The sequence below is a fragment of the Sardina pilchardus genome, chromosome 3, assembly GCF_963854185.1.
Source record: "Sardina pilchardus chromosome 3, fSarPil1.1, whole genome shotgun sequence".
Lineage (NCBI taxonomy): Eukaryota > Metazoa > Chordata > Actinopteri > Clupeiformes > Clupeidae > Sardina > Sardina pilchardus.
In genome coordinates this window covers 8,176,938-8,189,437 of record NC_084996.1, presented here as the reverse complement: position 1 = coordinate 8,189,437, position 12,500 = coordinate 8,176,938, and the positions used below count along the sequence as shown (strand labels likewise).

General features: G+C 50.3%; 2 protein-coding genes across 7 annotated transcripts in view; both read right to left on the bottom strand.

Annotated features, from left to right (window-relative positions):
• Nucleotides 1–3,551, bottom strand: part of hdac5 (histone deacetylase 5) — a 34,788-nt gene extending 31,237 nt beyond the window's left edge. For 4 of the 6 annotated variants that reach the window (XM_062531621.1, XM_062531626.1, XM_062531623.1 and 1 more), the window contains exons 1-3: nt 3,332–3,551; nt 2,860–3,004; nt 1,673–1,778 (exon numbers count right to left, since the gene is read on the bottom strand). In XM_062531621.1, coding sequence (XP_062387605.1) covers nt 1,673–1,778; nt 2,860–3,004; nt 3,332–3,487 — 407 coding nt within the window. In that variant the 5' untranslated portion in view covers nt 3,488–3,551. The remainder of the gene's footprint in view (nt 1–1,672; nt 1,779–2,859; nt 3,005–3,331) is intronic. The other 2 variants (XM_062531622.1, XM_062531625.1) reach the window with 2 other exon arrangements.
• Nucleotides 3,517–12,500, bottom strand: part of LOC134075828 (uncharacterized) — a 24,707-nt gene continuing 15,723 nt past the window's right edge. Inside the window, exons 2-3 of the mRNA XM_062530887.1 lie at nt 3,606–3,795; nt 3,517–3,526 (exon numbers count right to left, since the gene is read on the bottom strand). Coding sequence (XP_062386871.1) covers nt 3,517–3,526; nt 3,606–3,795 — 200 coding nt within the window. The remainder of the gene's footprint in view (nt 3,527–3,605; nt 3,796–12,500) is intronic.

Sequence of the window (12,500 nt, the reverse complement as noted above, 5' to 3'; positions counted from 1 at the left end):
CATCTCAACTGGACTCATCACATCAAACACTCATCTCAACCGGACTCATCACATCAAACACTCATCTCAACCGGACTCATCACATCAAACACTCATCTCAACCGGACTCATCACATCAAACACTCATCTCAACCGGACTCATCTCATCAAACACTCATCTCAACCGGACTCATCTCATCAAACACTCATCTCAACCGGACTCATTACATCAAACACTCATCTCAACCGGACTCATCTCATCAAACACTCATCTCAACCGGACTCATCTCATCAAACACTCATCTCAACCGGACTCATCTCATCAAACACTCATCTCAACCGGACTCATCTCATCAAACACTCATCTCAACCGGACTCATCTCATCAAACACTCATCTCAACCGGACTCATCTCATCAAACACTCATCTCAACCGGACTCATCTCATCAAACACTCATCTCAACCGGACTCATTACGTCAAACACTCATCTCAACCGGACTCATCTCATCAAACACTCATCTCAACCGGACTCATCTCATCAAACACTCATCTCAACCGGACTCATTACGTCAAACACTCATCTCAACCGGACTCATCTCATCAAACACTCATCTCAACCGGACTCATCTCATCAAACACTCATCTCAACTGGACTCATCTCAACTGGACTCATCTCATCAAACACTCATCTCAACCGGACTCATTACATCAAACACTCATCTCAACCGGACTCATCACATCAAACACTCATCTCAACCGGACTCATCTCATCAAACACTCATCTCAACTGGACTCATCTCATCAAACACTCATCTCAACCGGACTCATCTCATCAAACACTCATCTCAACCGGACTCATCTCATCAAACACTCATCTCAACCGGACTCATTACGTCAAACACTCATCTCAACCGGACTCATCTCATCAAACACTCATCTCAACCGGACTCATCTCATCAAACACTCATCTCAACTGGACTCATCTCATCAAACACTCATCTCAACTGGACTCATCTCAACTGGACTCATCTCATCAAACACTCATCTCAACCGGACTCATTACATCAAACACTCATCTCAACCGGACTCATCACATCAAACACTCATCTCAACCGGACTCATCTCATCAAACACTCATCTCAACCGGACTCATTACATCAAACACTCATCTCAACCGGACTCATCTCATCAAACACTCATCTCAACTGGACTCATCTCATCAAACACTCATCTCAACTGGACTCATCTCAACTGGACTCATTACATCAAACACTCATCTCAACCGGACTCATCTCATCAAACACTCATCTCAACTGGACTCATCTCATCAAACACTCATCTCAACTGGACTCATCTCAACTGGACTCATCTCATCAAACACTCATCTCAACTGGACTCATCTCATCAAACACTCATCTCAACTGGACTCATCTCATCAAACACTCATCTCAACTGGACTCATCACAACTGGACTCATCTCATCAAACACTCATCTCAACTGGACTCATATCATCAAACACTCATCTCAACTGGACTCAGCTCAATGGGATTCAGTTCAGCAGATTTTTCAGCCTCAGTGTTGCTTACAGTCACTCACTCAGTCAATCATCCCATGAACTCGCCTCACTCACTCACTGACTCAACCAATTACTCAATCAATCATATAATTAGCCAAAGACCCAAAACACTCACCAGCACTTCTGGGTGAAGGAATGGTTTAGTCCGCCAGGGGTGGGATCTTTTTTGCTCAGGAGGAACTCCTGCAACTTCAACTTGACCTCAGTGCTGGCAATGGCACCTGTGTTAACACACACACACACACACACACACACACGCACCACATATGAGCACAAAAACACAAACACACACACACACACACACACACATGCACCACACATGAGTACAAAAATACAAACACACACACGCACTCACACCAATACTTGTGAACACAAGCCGACCACCTCTAATAGGAAACCCCTAACATGCGGTGGCTGCGGTTGACAAGAGTTGCCGTTCCAACACTGCTAAGGCCATTAGGTAATTTGATTAAGCGGGTCTTGACAAGGACTTAAAGATTACATTACTGAAACATCTACTGTTGAAATGTTGTTTCCATAAGCTCATTGGCTCAAGCAGGCCACACTTTAGAGAACCAGCCCACTGGGGAAACCAGGGGTATAAGTACTCTACTAACCTGCACCATGACCTGAACTATTGACAGGACTAGAGGGACCAAAGAGGTGCTGAGAGAGGGCTGTTCAGCCTGTATGAGCTTCATGACTGCTCCATATACATCTTACTGGGGCCTAATTGGCTGGTGTTTTTAGCAATAAATCAGTGGCTGTTTGAGTGCAGTTGCCCCTTCCCTCTTATGACTGTGGTGTGTGATTGGTTGGAGTGTTGAGTAAGAGCTCTGTCATTGGCTGGAGTGTGATGTCAGGAGCTTGTGATGGTGACGTTGGTGTTAACATTAGTGTGTGATCTCTGAAATTGGCTGATGTGTGATATACAATATGCACTCTATGATTGACTGGCGTGTGGTGTATGCGCTCTGTGATTGTCTGGAGTGTTGTGTATGCACTCCGTGATTGGCTAGCATGTGGCTCATGCGCTCCGTGATTGGCTGATGTGTGGCGTGTGTGCTCTGTGATTGGCTGATGTGTGCCATATGCGCTCCGTGATTGGCTGGCGTGTGATGTATGTGCTTTGTGATTAGCTGGCATGTGGCGTATGCTCTCTGTGATTGGCTGGCGTGCGGCGTGTGCTCTCTGTGATTGGCTGGCGTGTGGCGTGTGCTCTCTGTGATTGGCTGGCGTGTGGCGTGTGCTCTCTGTGATTGGCTGGCGTGTGGCGTGTGCTCTCTGTGATTGGCTGCGTACTCTCTTTGCCCTTCTCCTTGTTGCGCAGCATGATGAGCTGCTGCTCCAGACGCTGCTTCTCCAGCTCCTCGTGCCGCTGCAGCTCCAGCTTACGCTTCTGCTCCAGCTCCTGCTGACGCTTCACCGCCAGAATCTCCTGCTGCTGCTGCACGCATGCACACAAACACACACACACACACACACACACACACACACACACACACACAATACAAACACACACACAGAGAGAGAGAGGGAAACAAATGTGCACAGAAGATAAAGTGACAATAGTATTTACGACAGCAGCAAAGTTTCACAACAGACTAAAGGTAAAAAGTGAGGGTGGAAAGTAACTCATAGAGGATGGAAAGTAAACACACCTCCCTACACACACACACACACACACACCCATGCACACACACACACATAGACATACACACCTACACATACACCCACACCCACCCACCAACACATCCCCACCCCCCACACCCACCTTGAGGTGCTCCTGCAGCTGGACCTCGTGCTGGCGCGTCAGCACCTCGTGCTGCTTCTGGAACTCGGCGAAGAGCAGCTGCTTCTGCAGCTCCTGCTGCTGCTTGAGGAGGAGCAGCTCGTGCTGCAGCTGCTGCTCGGTCAGCGCCGGGTCCATGCCCACGCCCACGGCCACGCCCAGCGCGCTCAGACGCACCTCGCCGCGCAGGTCCGTGCGCAGGTCCACCGCCACGCCGCCCCCTCCTCCTCCTCCTCCTCCTCCTCCTCCGCTGGACGCGTTGGCGGGATTGCCTCCGCTAACGCTCCCGGTGCCGGCGTTGTTGCCACCGCCGCTGCTGCAGCGGTCACTTCCTCCTCCTCCTCCGCCACCGCCGACGATGCTCACGCCGCCGCCGCCGCCTCCGGGACCCGAGTCGCCCACGGGGCTACGCAGTCCGCCCGGTAACGACGTTTTCATGTCCACTGCTGAGAGGTCGAGAGACAGCAGCAGAGAGAGAGAGAGAGGGATGGAGAGAGATAGAGAGTAGGAGTAGGAGATCAGAGGGGAGAAAAAAACAAAGGAAGATGACATTAACATCAGTCCTCTCCAGTCTGACATTTCTGCCCTCTTCAAAACCACAAGCAGCACACATCTGAGAGACCTGATTCTGGACCAGCCTTCAGCAGATGGTTCACTGATTCTCAGAATAGTTCTGCTTCCTGGTGCTAAACAAATGTTCTCTGCCATTGTCATTTACAGACTGCACTGTGATGGACCATACACTTTATTTACGCTGCTGTACAATATGTGATTCTGTAGAGCCTTACTACATTTGTTTACTGCTATGACACACACACACACTCATACTGTAAACATACACAACTGCAAGTGACTGAGCCAACGACAAATGAATCAAAGCAGCGCTGTTCTAAAAGCAGGAAGAAATCCTCGCGCCTGCAAAAGGACACGCCAAAGCTCAGGCGTCACGCCTCACACACTGACCTCATGCAAAAATGTGACATTCACGGTGCCCAGAATAGCCCGGGCATGCCACCACGCGGAGCACCGCTGAATCCTGTGGCATGAAATCCATCCGCCCCTCCGCCAATGCGCCGGACAAGCACCGTACACATTTCTCACACACACACAACAGGCACACCCGTGTGTGTGTGTGTGTGTGTGTGTGTCGCTCGGGCAAGGCTGCTGCAAGCCACAGCGCAGGACTGACCTTCAGCTTTACAGGAATCGATCGGTCAAGCGTCCCACAATGCAGGTACTATACCAACGCCACGTACTCACACTCATGCTCGCTCTCTCTTTATTAATCGCTCTGCCACACGCACACACACTTTCTTTCACACTATGGGCGATTATGCCGTGCGTCATGAAGGTACTGTATAACACAGAGAGAGAGAGAGAGAGAGATCATCTGCATAGAGCTTCTCTGGAGCTGCACCATGTTGACCATGGCAAACTCCGGCCTTCTGTTTGTTTTGAAACATGCAACCGCGGTCATGGGCAGGGTCCATGCGCTGAGTGTCACAGGTCAGTACGCCTACCAGGAAACACCACGCTGATGTTAGCGCATGTCCATACATCGATGAGATCGAATTTTCTCTCTCTTTCTCTCTGTCTCTCTTCCCTTTTGTCGATTCTGTCTTACTCCATCTCTGTTTTCTTGTCTGTCTGTCTATCCGTGTTCAGGTTAAATCATCTCTCTTTTCTCTCTCTCTCCCTCTCTCTCTCTCGTATGCTCTCTCTGTGTCTTTCTCTCTATATATATATCTTGTATTTTCTCTCTCTCTCTCTCTCTCTCTCTCTCTCTCTCTCTCTCTCTCTCTCGTATTCTCTCTCTACTCTTGGTCTCCTGTAACTGGACGCCACAGTGTGAGTGTGCACTCCTGTTGTGCCTGTGAGCCCCTGCCGCGCCGTGGGCATCCGCGCGCCACTGAGCCGCAGCTCTGGGCAGCAGACCAGCGCGTGGGGGCTAATAATAGCGGGCGGCTATCGACGCGGCGGCGGCGGCCGGGCCTTTGCGTAACCACCCAGGGGGAGCAGAGAGAGAGAGAGAGAGAGAGGCGCGCCAGGGAACGGAGGGACAGGGGGGACTGATGACAGAGCGCTGCCAGAAAACAGCTCCCTGATCCATGGGGGTGTGTTCAGCAGCTGGAGTGTGTGTGGGTGTGTGTGTGTGTGTGTGTGTGGGTGTGTGTGGGTGTGGGTGTGGTGGTGTGTGTGTGGGGGGGTCTGCATGTTTTTGGTGAGTGTGTATGCACACATGCATATACACACACACTCACCAAAAACATGTAGACCCCCCCACATTATGTGAATGTATGTGTGTCATGTGTATATGCATGTTTATGTGTGTGTGTGTGTGTGTGTGTGTGTGTGTTTTGTTTGTTTGTATGTGACGTGTATATGTTGAGCTAATAGAGGGAGGACTGAGAGCCAAAGGATGGTATTAAGGCCTTGTATCCAGGCCAACAGTGTGCAGCCCTACTGACGAACTATGTGTGTGTGTGTGTGTGTGTGTGTGGATGTGTGTGTGTGTGTGTGTGTGTGTGTCCAGCACTCCGGTGCAGGACAAGGGATGAGGACACTGAGGTTTGTTTCCCCCTGAGTCTGCGTTTGTGAGCGTGCGAGGGAGGAAATGAGGGATTATCTGACGGGCACAAAGTTAGCGGCCTGATTCGGAGCATTCCTGCGTCAGCGCTTTCAGCTGCCATCAGTGTCAGTGGGCCAAGGAGTGCTACAGTACCTGATGAGGCTGACCTCCTAGCCAGGCCCTCCCTGCCTTTGTCTCTCTACTGGACACCTCACGTCCACCCAGTGCCCTGCAAAGTCTCGTTTTAGCCCAATCAGTCAAAGTCATTAAAAACCCAAAACCCATTCAATTAAAATAAAAAAACAAATGTAGTTTATAAGAACCTTGCAACTGCCAGTGCCTTTCAATCTGTGACTTTTTTTTATTGAAAACTTCAGCTGCTACTCTCCCTTTTTTAAATCGTCATGATTATCTCGTTTACCAAGAGGCTAAGACAGACAGATGGCCATTTTCTTGGGCAGGCGAGGCGAGGTGATTTCTTGGGCAAAGGTGGACAAAGCCCTTCCAGGAAAGCACGGGGTCAGACTTAAGGGGAGCTGATAAGTGTTGTGGAGACCGAACGAGGCAGTAAACAGAGGACAGGAGAGAAGGGAGCACCACGGGGTACTACTACCGGGTATGGGTCTGCGAAGAAGAAGAGAAGGAGTGGAGAGAGGGGGAGGAAGGAGGAGGGAGACTGGGGAAGGAGGAGAGGAGAGGAGGAGTGGAGAAGTGGAGGAGGAGAGGAGACAAGAGGAATAGAAGGGCTGTCAACTCTGACGATGTGTCAAACAGGGAGTGGACTTCCACGGAACGCTCCACCCTGACTGAAACATGCAGAGGAGTGTGAGCGTGCCATACAGCACGGGGAGTGAGGAGATTATCACCATGTGTCACCACTGGTGTGTGTGTGTGTGTGTGTCTGTTTACACACGTGGGAATGACACATCCATTAAAAAACAGATAAATTAAAAAATATTTGACTGATTTCAAAATGTTATTGTAAATGTATGAGTGAGAACAACTAACGTAACAAATAACAAAACACTGAAATGTCACCAACTGCATGCTGTCGTCGAGCTCAGAGATGGCTGCTTGTTTAGGCGACCCCTTAACACAGTCGCCACTATTCGCATGAGGCTACCCTGCGACTGCCCCCAGCTGAGCCAGCATGGCTCCCTGCTCTGCTTGGCTGCGCATCTCTCCGGCCTCCGCTTCCCCTCTGGCTGGTCCACAGCTGCTAAACTGTGTCACAATGTCAGTGAAACTGGCCCGAATCTCCGCAGCCGGCCCGGCCAGCCAGCCAGCCAGTCAGCCAGCCGGCCCTGAGGACTCTCCTCTGCTCTCCTCTCCTCTCCTCCGCTGCCCTCTGCTTGTTCTACCCTTCACTTCTCCTCCTCCTCCTCTCTCTGCTCTCCATCTCTCTTCCTTGTTTTTTTTTGTGTCTCTCTCATTTTCTTCAGTCCCAGGTGGGCGCAGTGCAGGAAAACATGCCATGCTGAAGATAAATGAGCCAGTGCAAGCAGCAGGCCTCTCCTCTCCACTCCTCTCCTCTCCTCCTCTCCTCCCCTCCTCCCCTCCCCTCCCCTCCTCTCCTCTCCCTCTCCATGCAGAAATTAATGGGCTGCTTGCTCCATAAACAGCATGCAAGCACTTCAGCTTGCAAAAATGACACGGGTCCTGTCGGCTGCCCGCTCTCAGTTTGCACTCACAACATCAACAACTTCAACAATAACAGCAACAGCAACAACAGCAACAACAACGACACAACAGTAAGGGCAACAGAAAGAGCTGGCCATCACTTTCACTTTCAACATGAAAAGGGCCATTTTTATTGCAGTTGCTTTCTATTAATAGCAGTTCTGCATTATTACATATCGGCTTTGCTCCATCAGCACCTTGTTCAGGTAGTCCGTAAACTGAGCAGCCCTTTTCTGGGCCGGCTGAACTTGGGGTGTGGCGGGTGAGAAGCACCATGTGGGGAAGCACAGGATTGCGGGATAATTCCCAGTGTGCTGACCTTGAGGTTTGTTTCTGGAGCGTGCCGGAAAAGCCAGAGCAGCCGGCCGGCGCAAGACGACATGAGATCATGCGATCGGCTCAGTCGGCGCTGCCAGCGGATCCTCGACTCACCCTGGCTCCGCCGCAAAGTAGCCGCCACCAGTTTGCCCACAAGCCAGCAATCCTTGCCGAAGTCTGGCGGAAGCCATCAGCTTACCCCCTTCCCCCCCCCCCCCCACACACACACACACACATACCCCCCCGCACAACAAACTAGATTACCCTTCTCGATCGGATGGCCTAAAAATAGCCTCGCCCAGAAGCGATCGACCGCGTCAAGCGTTTGACGTCAGCCACACTCCGTGGCCACGAGGTCGCCGGTGCAGGGGTGCGAGCCAGCGGGGATTAGTCCAGTTCCTCCAAGACACCTCCACAGAAAATCCCTCGCTTTCCATGAACGAGCTTAGGTTCATGGCATCTGTCATGACTGCTAATGCACATGCAGGGGCACTCTTTTTTCTCTCTCTCTCTCTCTCTCTCTCTCTCTTCCTACACTTGTCTTTCTTTGTCCCTTTCTTTTTTTGGACGGACAGGCTTGACCGGCAAAAGCTGCACTAAAAGACAGTAAACTACTCGAGAACTTGGCAATGCTCGGGAAGGCACTTTTTTTTGCGAGATGGCTCCCTATTTTTAGATGTGTATTCATGGAGAATGCTTGAGCAACTCAACTGTATGTGTGTGTGTGTGTGTGGGGGGGGGGGGGGGGGGGGGCAATGTCTCTCACGCAGAGTCTTACCAGCCGCTGGAATGCCCCAGGAAAACTACCGACAAACCTAAGGGGGCTTTGGATGGCCACAAGAAGAGAGAAAAGCCCTGTTTGCAGGGAGTGGCGCGCCAAAGCGCCCTTCGTTGCATTTCCCAGACTTTGCTACAGGTGATGCAGAACCACTTCTTACAGTGTGTCGGTGAAAACAAACCAAAGCGGCAGAGAGAAGAAAGCGCAAAGATCGATCCGCACCCACAAAAGACAAAGCCGTAAGATCGCATCAAAGAGGAGACAAAAAAATGCCTCTGTACTCATCTCAGATCTCCCAAAAAAAGAAGGGTTGCGTAAACAAGCTGGACTACAGCTCTTCCAAGGAACCCAGACAGAGATGCAGCCTCCCTGACACACACACACACACACACACACACAAAAAGAGTTCAGCTCCAGTTCAGACGTCTGGAGAAAGCCAAACTTCAATGCACTGCGGCCTTCATTACCAGGGAAAAGAAAAGATTACAAAAGACCAAACATTCTGGTTTTAACCCCCGACTCCAAAACACACACACACACACACACACACATACAGACACACACACATACAGGGGTGCTTTGCCATTTCAAACCAAATCCTTCAGTGCTTTCAGAAGCCACAGCGTTGTAGATGATGCCAAGAAAAACAGCCCGGAATCACAAGCAAAAATAGTGCTTCCAAATTAAGCATACAAGTAGCTTTAGGCCCTCACAGTGTTTTCACGTTAGAGAAAGAGAAAGAGAAAGACAGAGAAAAAGAGAGAAAAGAGACCCAAGCAGAAACGGACAGAGTGAGACAGGAGAGGAAGAGAAAGAGAGACACAAACAGCTGGTGAAAGCAGAGAGAGAGAGAGAGAGAGAAGAGCAGAGGATAAACAGAAACGGAGAAAGAAAGAAAAGTCAGTGAAAGAAAGAAAGAAAGAAAGAAAGAAAAGAAAGAAAGACACATCTGGGTGCAGACGGATAGAGAGGGAGATAGAGGAGGGGAGCAGTGAGGCCCGGGCTGCGCGGGTCCCCCCCTGTGACTGGACTGGACGGCCCTGGCCTCTCTGTGCTGAGAAACTGGGACAAAAGGCCAGGAGTATTCACAGGCTCCAGAGTGCTATATGCGCTGCGAGGGAATCCAATTAGCCCACTGTGATAAGTCATACCGAACAGCTCACCAGGCCAGCCAGCCTCCCAGGAGCCCGGCGACGGAGGGAGGCCAGGGAGGAAGACATGGAGGGAGAGAAGACGAAAACTGACAAAGAAATCAGAGAAAGAAGGAGAGAAAGAAAGAAAGAAAGAAAGAGAGAGAGAGAGAGAGAGAGAGAGAGAGAGAACTTTCAGGTGGTGCTCCAGATTGTGGTACGTCCATTCTCTACGGCGTTGTTGCAAAGGAGAGAATGAAATCAAATGGCTGCGCTACCGAGAAGAGTGAGAATCCCACCCAAATGTGCAGACACAAAACAGAGCGCAGACAAGCTACAGCTACCTCCTGTCAGCAGGAGACAGGAGAGGTAGAGACAGAGCAAGAGAGAGAGAGAGAAGGAGAGAAGGAGAGAAGGAGAGGGAGGTAGAGAGAGGGGGAGAGGTGAGGAGAGGGGGAGAGAGAGGTAGCTCCTCATTAAAGATAAATGCTCTGTTGCATAATGCTTGTGCAGGGTTTCCAGGCAGAAATGGAAGAAGGGCAGACATGATGGATGGATAAAGGAGGAGAGGGGAAGAGAGAGAGAGAGAGAGAGAGAAAGAGTGAGAGGGAGCCAGAAAGAGGAAAAAAAGGACAACAGAGAGAGAGGAGCAGCTGAAAAAAAGGAGAGGCTTCTGGTCAGTGGTTGCTAGCGAGGCTCAGGATTGCAGCGGTGATAGTGGAGCGTTTAAATGTACTCATCAGATTATAGTTAACTCCATGGATTACTGTAATGGCCTGGACCAGCCGCACTAAAAATAGCTCTCCTCCCGCTCCGCACTCCCGCCTCCCAACCCCCCCCCTCCCCCCCTCCATCGCTCAGACACTCCGCTTTCCTCCTCTCCTCTGTTCTCCTCTGCTCCCACTTTCCCTCTCACTCATCCATCCCTGTCTATCCCTTTCTTCTGTCCTTCATTTGATTATAGGTGTGTATATATAGCGAATGTTTACAAGTTATGTGTTCGTCTCACACATTTGGCAGAATTTGTGTAATCCTCCATACTGTGTTTACATTTGTTTGCGCATTTGCGTGTATGTCTGTGTGTGTGTGTGTGTCTGTAAGTCGTGTTTGATCTGTGTGTGTGTGTGTGTGTGTGTGTGTGTGTATGACTTGGAAAACTCCTGATCTAATAGCTGGCAGAGCCATCCTCTGCACTCTCACTGGAGTCCCAGTCCTCTGGATAGAACCGGAGAGGAATCATTTCTCTCCCATCAGCCACTCAGACTAATTAGGTCAGAAGAACAGAGGAACCGCCGCCTCTGGAACCACTCTGGCTCTGGTCCAGCACAGATCCGTTCCACAGTTCCAGTTCTGCCAATGGAACCCTGCGCATGTGGCAGGGGAGACACACTGCCCATCGGTCAGAGGGAGAGAACGAGGGTCCCGGGGACCACATTCATGCTGTCTCTTAGCTGCTGGGAAATCCCTATGTCTGTGGTGTGTGTGTGTGTTTGTGTGCATGTGTGTGTGTGTGTGTGTGTGTGTGTGTGTGTGTGTGTGTGTGTGTGTGTGTGTGTGTGTGTGTGTGTGTGTGTGTGTGTGTGTGTGTGTGTGTGTGTGTGTGTGTGTGTGTGTGTGTGTGTGTGTGTGTGTGTGTGTGTGTGTGTGTGTGCATGGGTTTGTGTGTGTGTATTTGTTTTGTTAGAAGTTATTTTGAGCTCTGATTCCCATTATGCTTTGCTGCTACCCCACTGACAGGCTTGTGATATGCTTTGAAGCTTCTCTGAGTTTTATAAACACACACACACACACACACACGCACACACAGAGGAAACACAGGGTTTAGCAGTGAACCAAAGCCTTCCCTCACCACCTTCCATATCAAAATGGCTGCCTATTTTGTGTGCTAGCGCATCTGAAATCCCCCTGCACACCTTCCCCCTGCCGACACTCTTCGTCCACCTCTCTACCAATCCTTCCTTCTCAACTCTATCATTCTCTTCATCTCTCATTCCCTCTGACTATCTGTCTCTCTCACTCCCTCTGTCTGCCCAACTCTCCTACTCGTTCACTTGCTGTCCTCTCTGCATTCTATCCTCTCTCTCTCTCTCTCTCTCTCTCTCTCTCTCTCTCTCTCCATCCCACACCCTCTCTCTAGCTCCTAGCAGAGATTAGACACAAGCAGTGACAGAACACAAAGTCTGCCTGCAAAAGAGAGAAAAAAAACTGGGTTATAAATAACCCTGGATTAATAATGCACTAGAGTGTAGGGGGGGGGGGGAGAGAGAGCGAGAGAGAGAGAGAGAGAGAGAGAGAGAGAGAGAGAGAGAGAGAGAGAGAGAGAGAGAGAGAGAGAGAGAGAGAGGAGGGGAGGGGAGAAGAGAAGCAGTCAGGGGAGGGGAGACGACACACACACACACACACACACACACACACACACACACACACACACACACACACACACACACACACACACACACACACACACAGCTTTTTTAAAGTGAGAGTTTCTATTTTGGGCTTTTCCACATTTTCAAGCTGAGCCACAGTTGCTCCCAGCACATCGTTCTCTCTCTGTCTCTCCCTTGCTTTCTTTCCCTTTCTCTTCTTTCTCTTCTCTCCAACAGAGTGTTGCTCCTTCTCAATATCTTCCCTCTTGCTGTCTCTCTTTCTATCCTTCTCTGTATCTATTTCTGT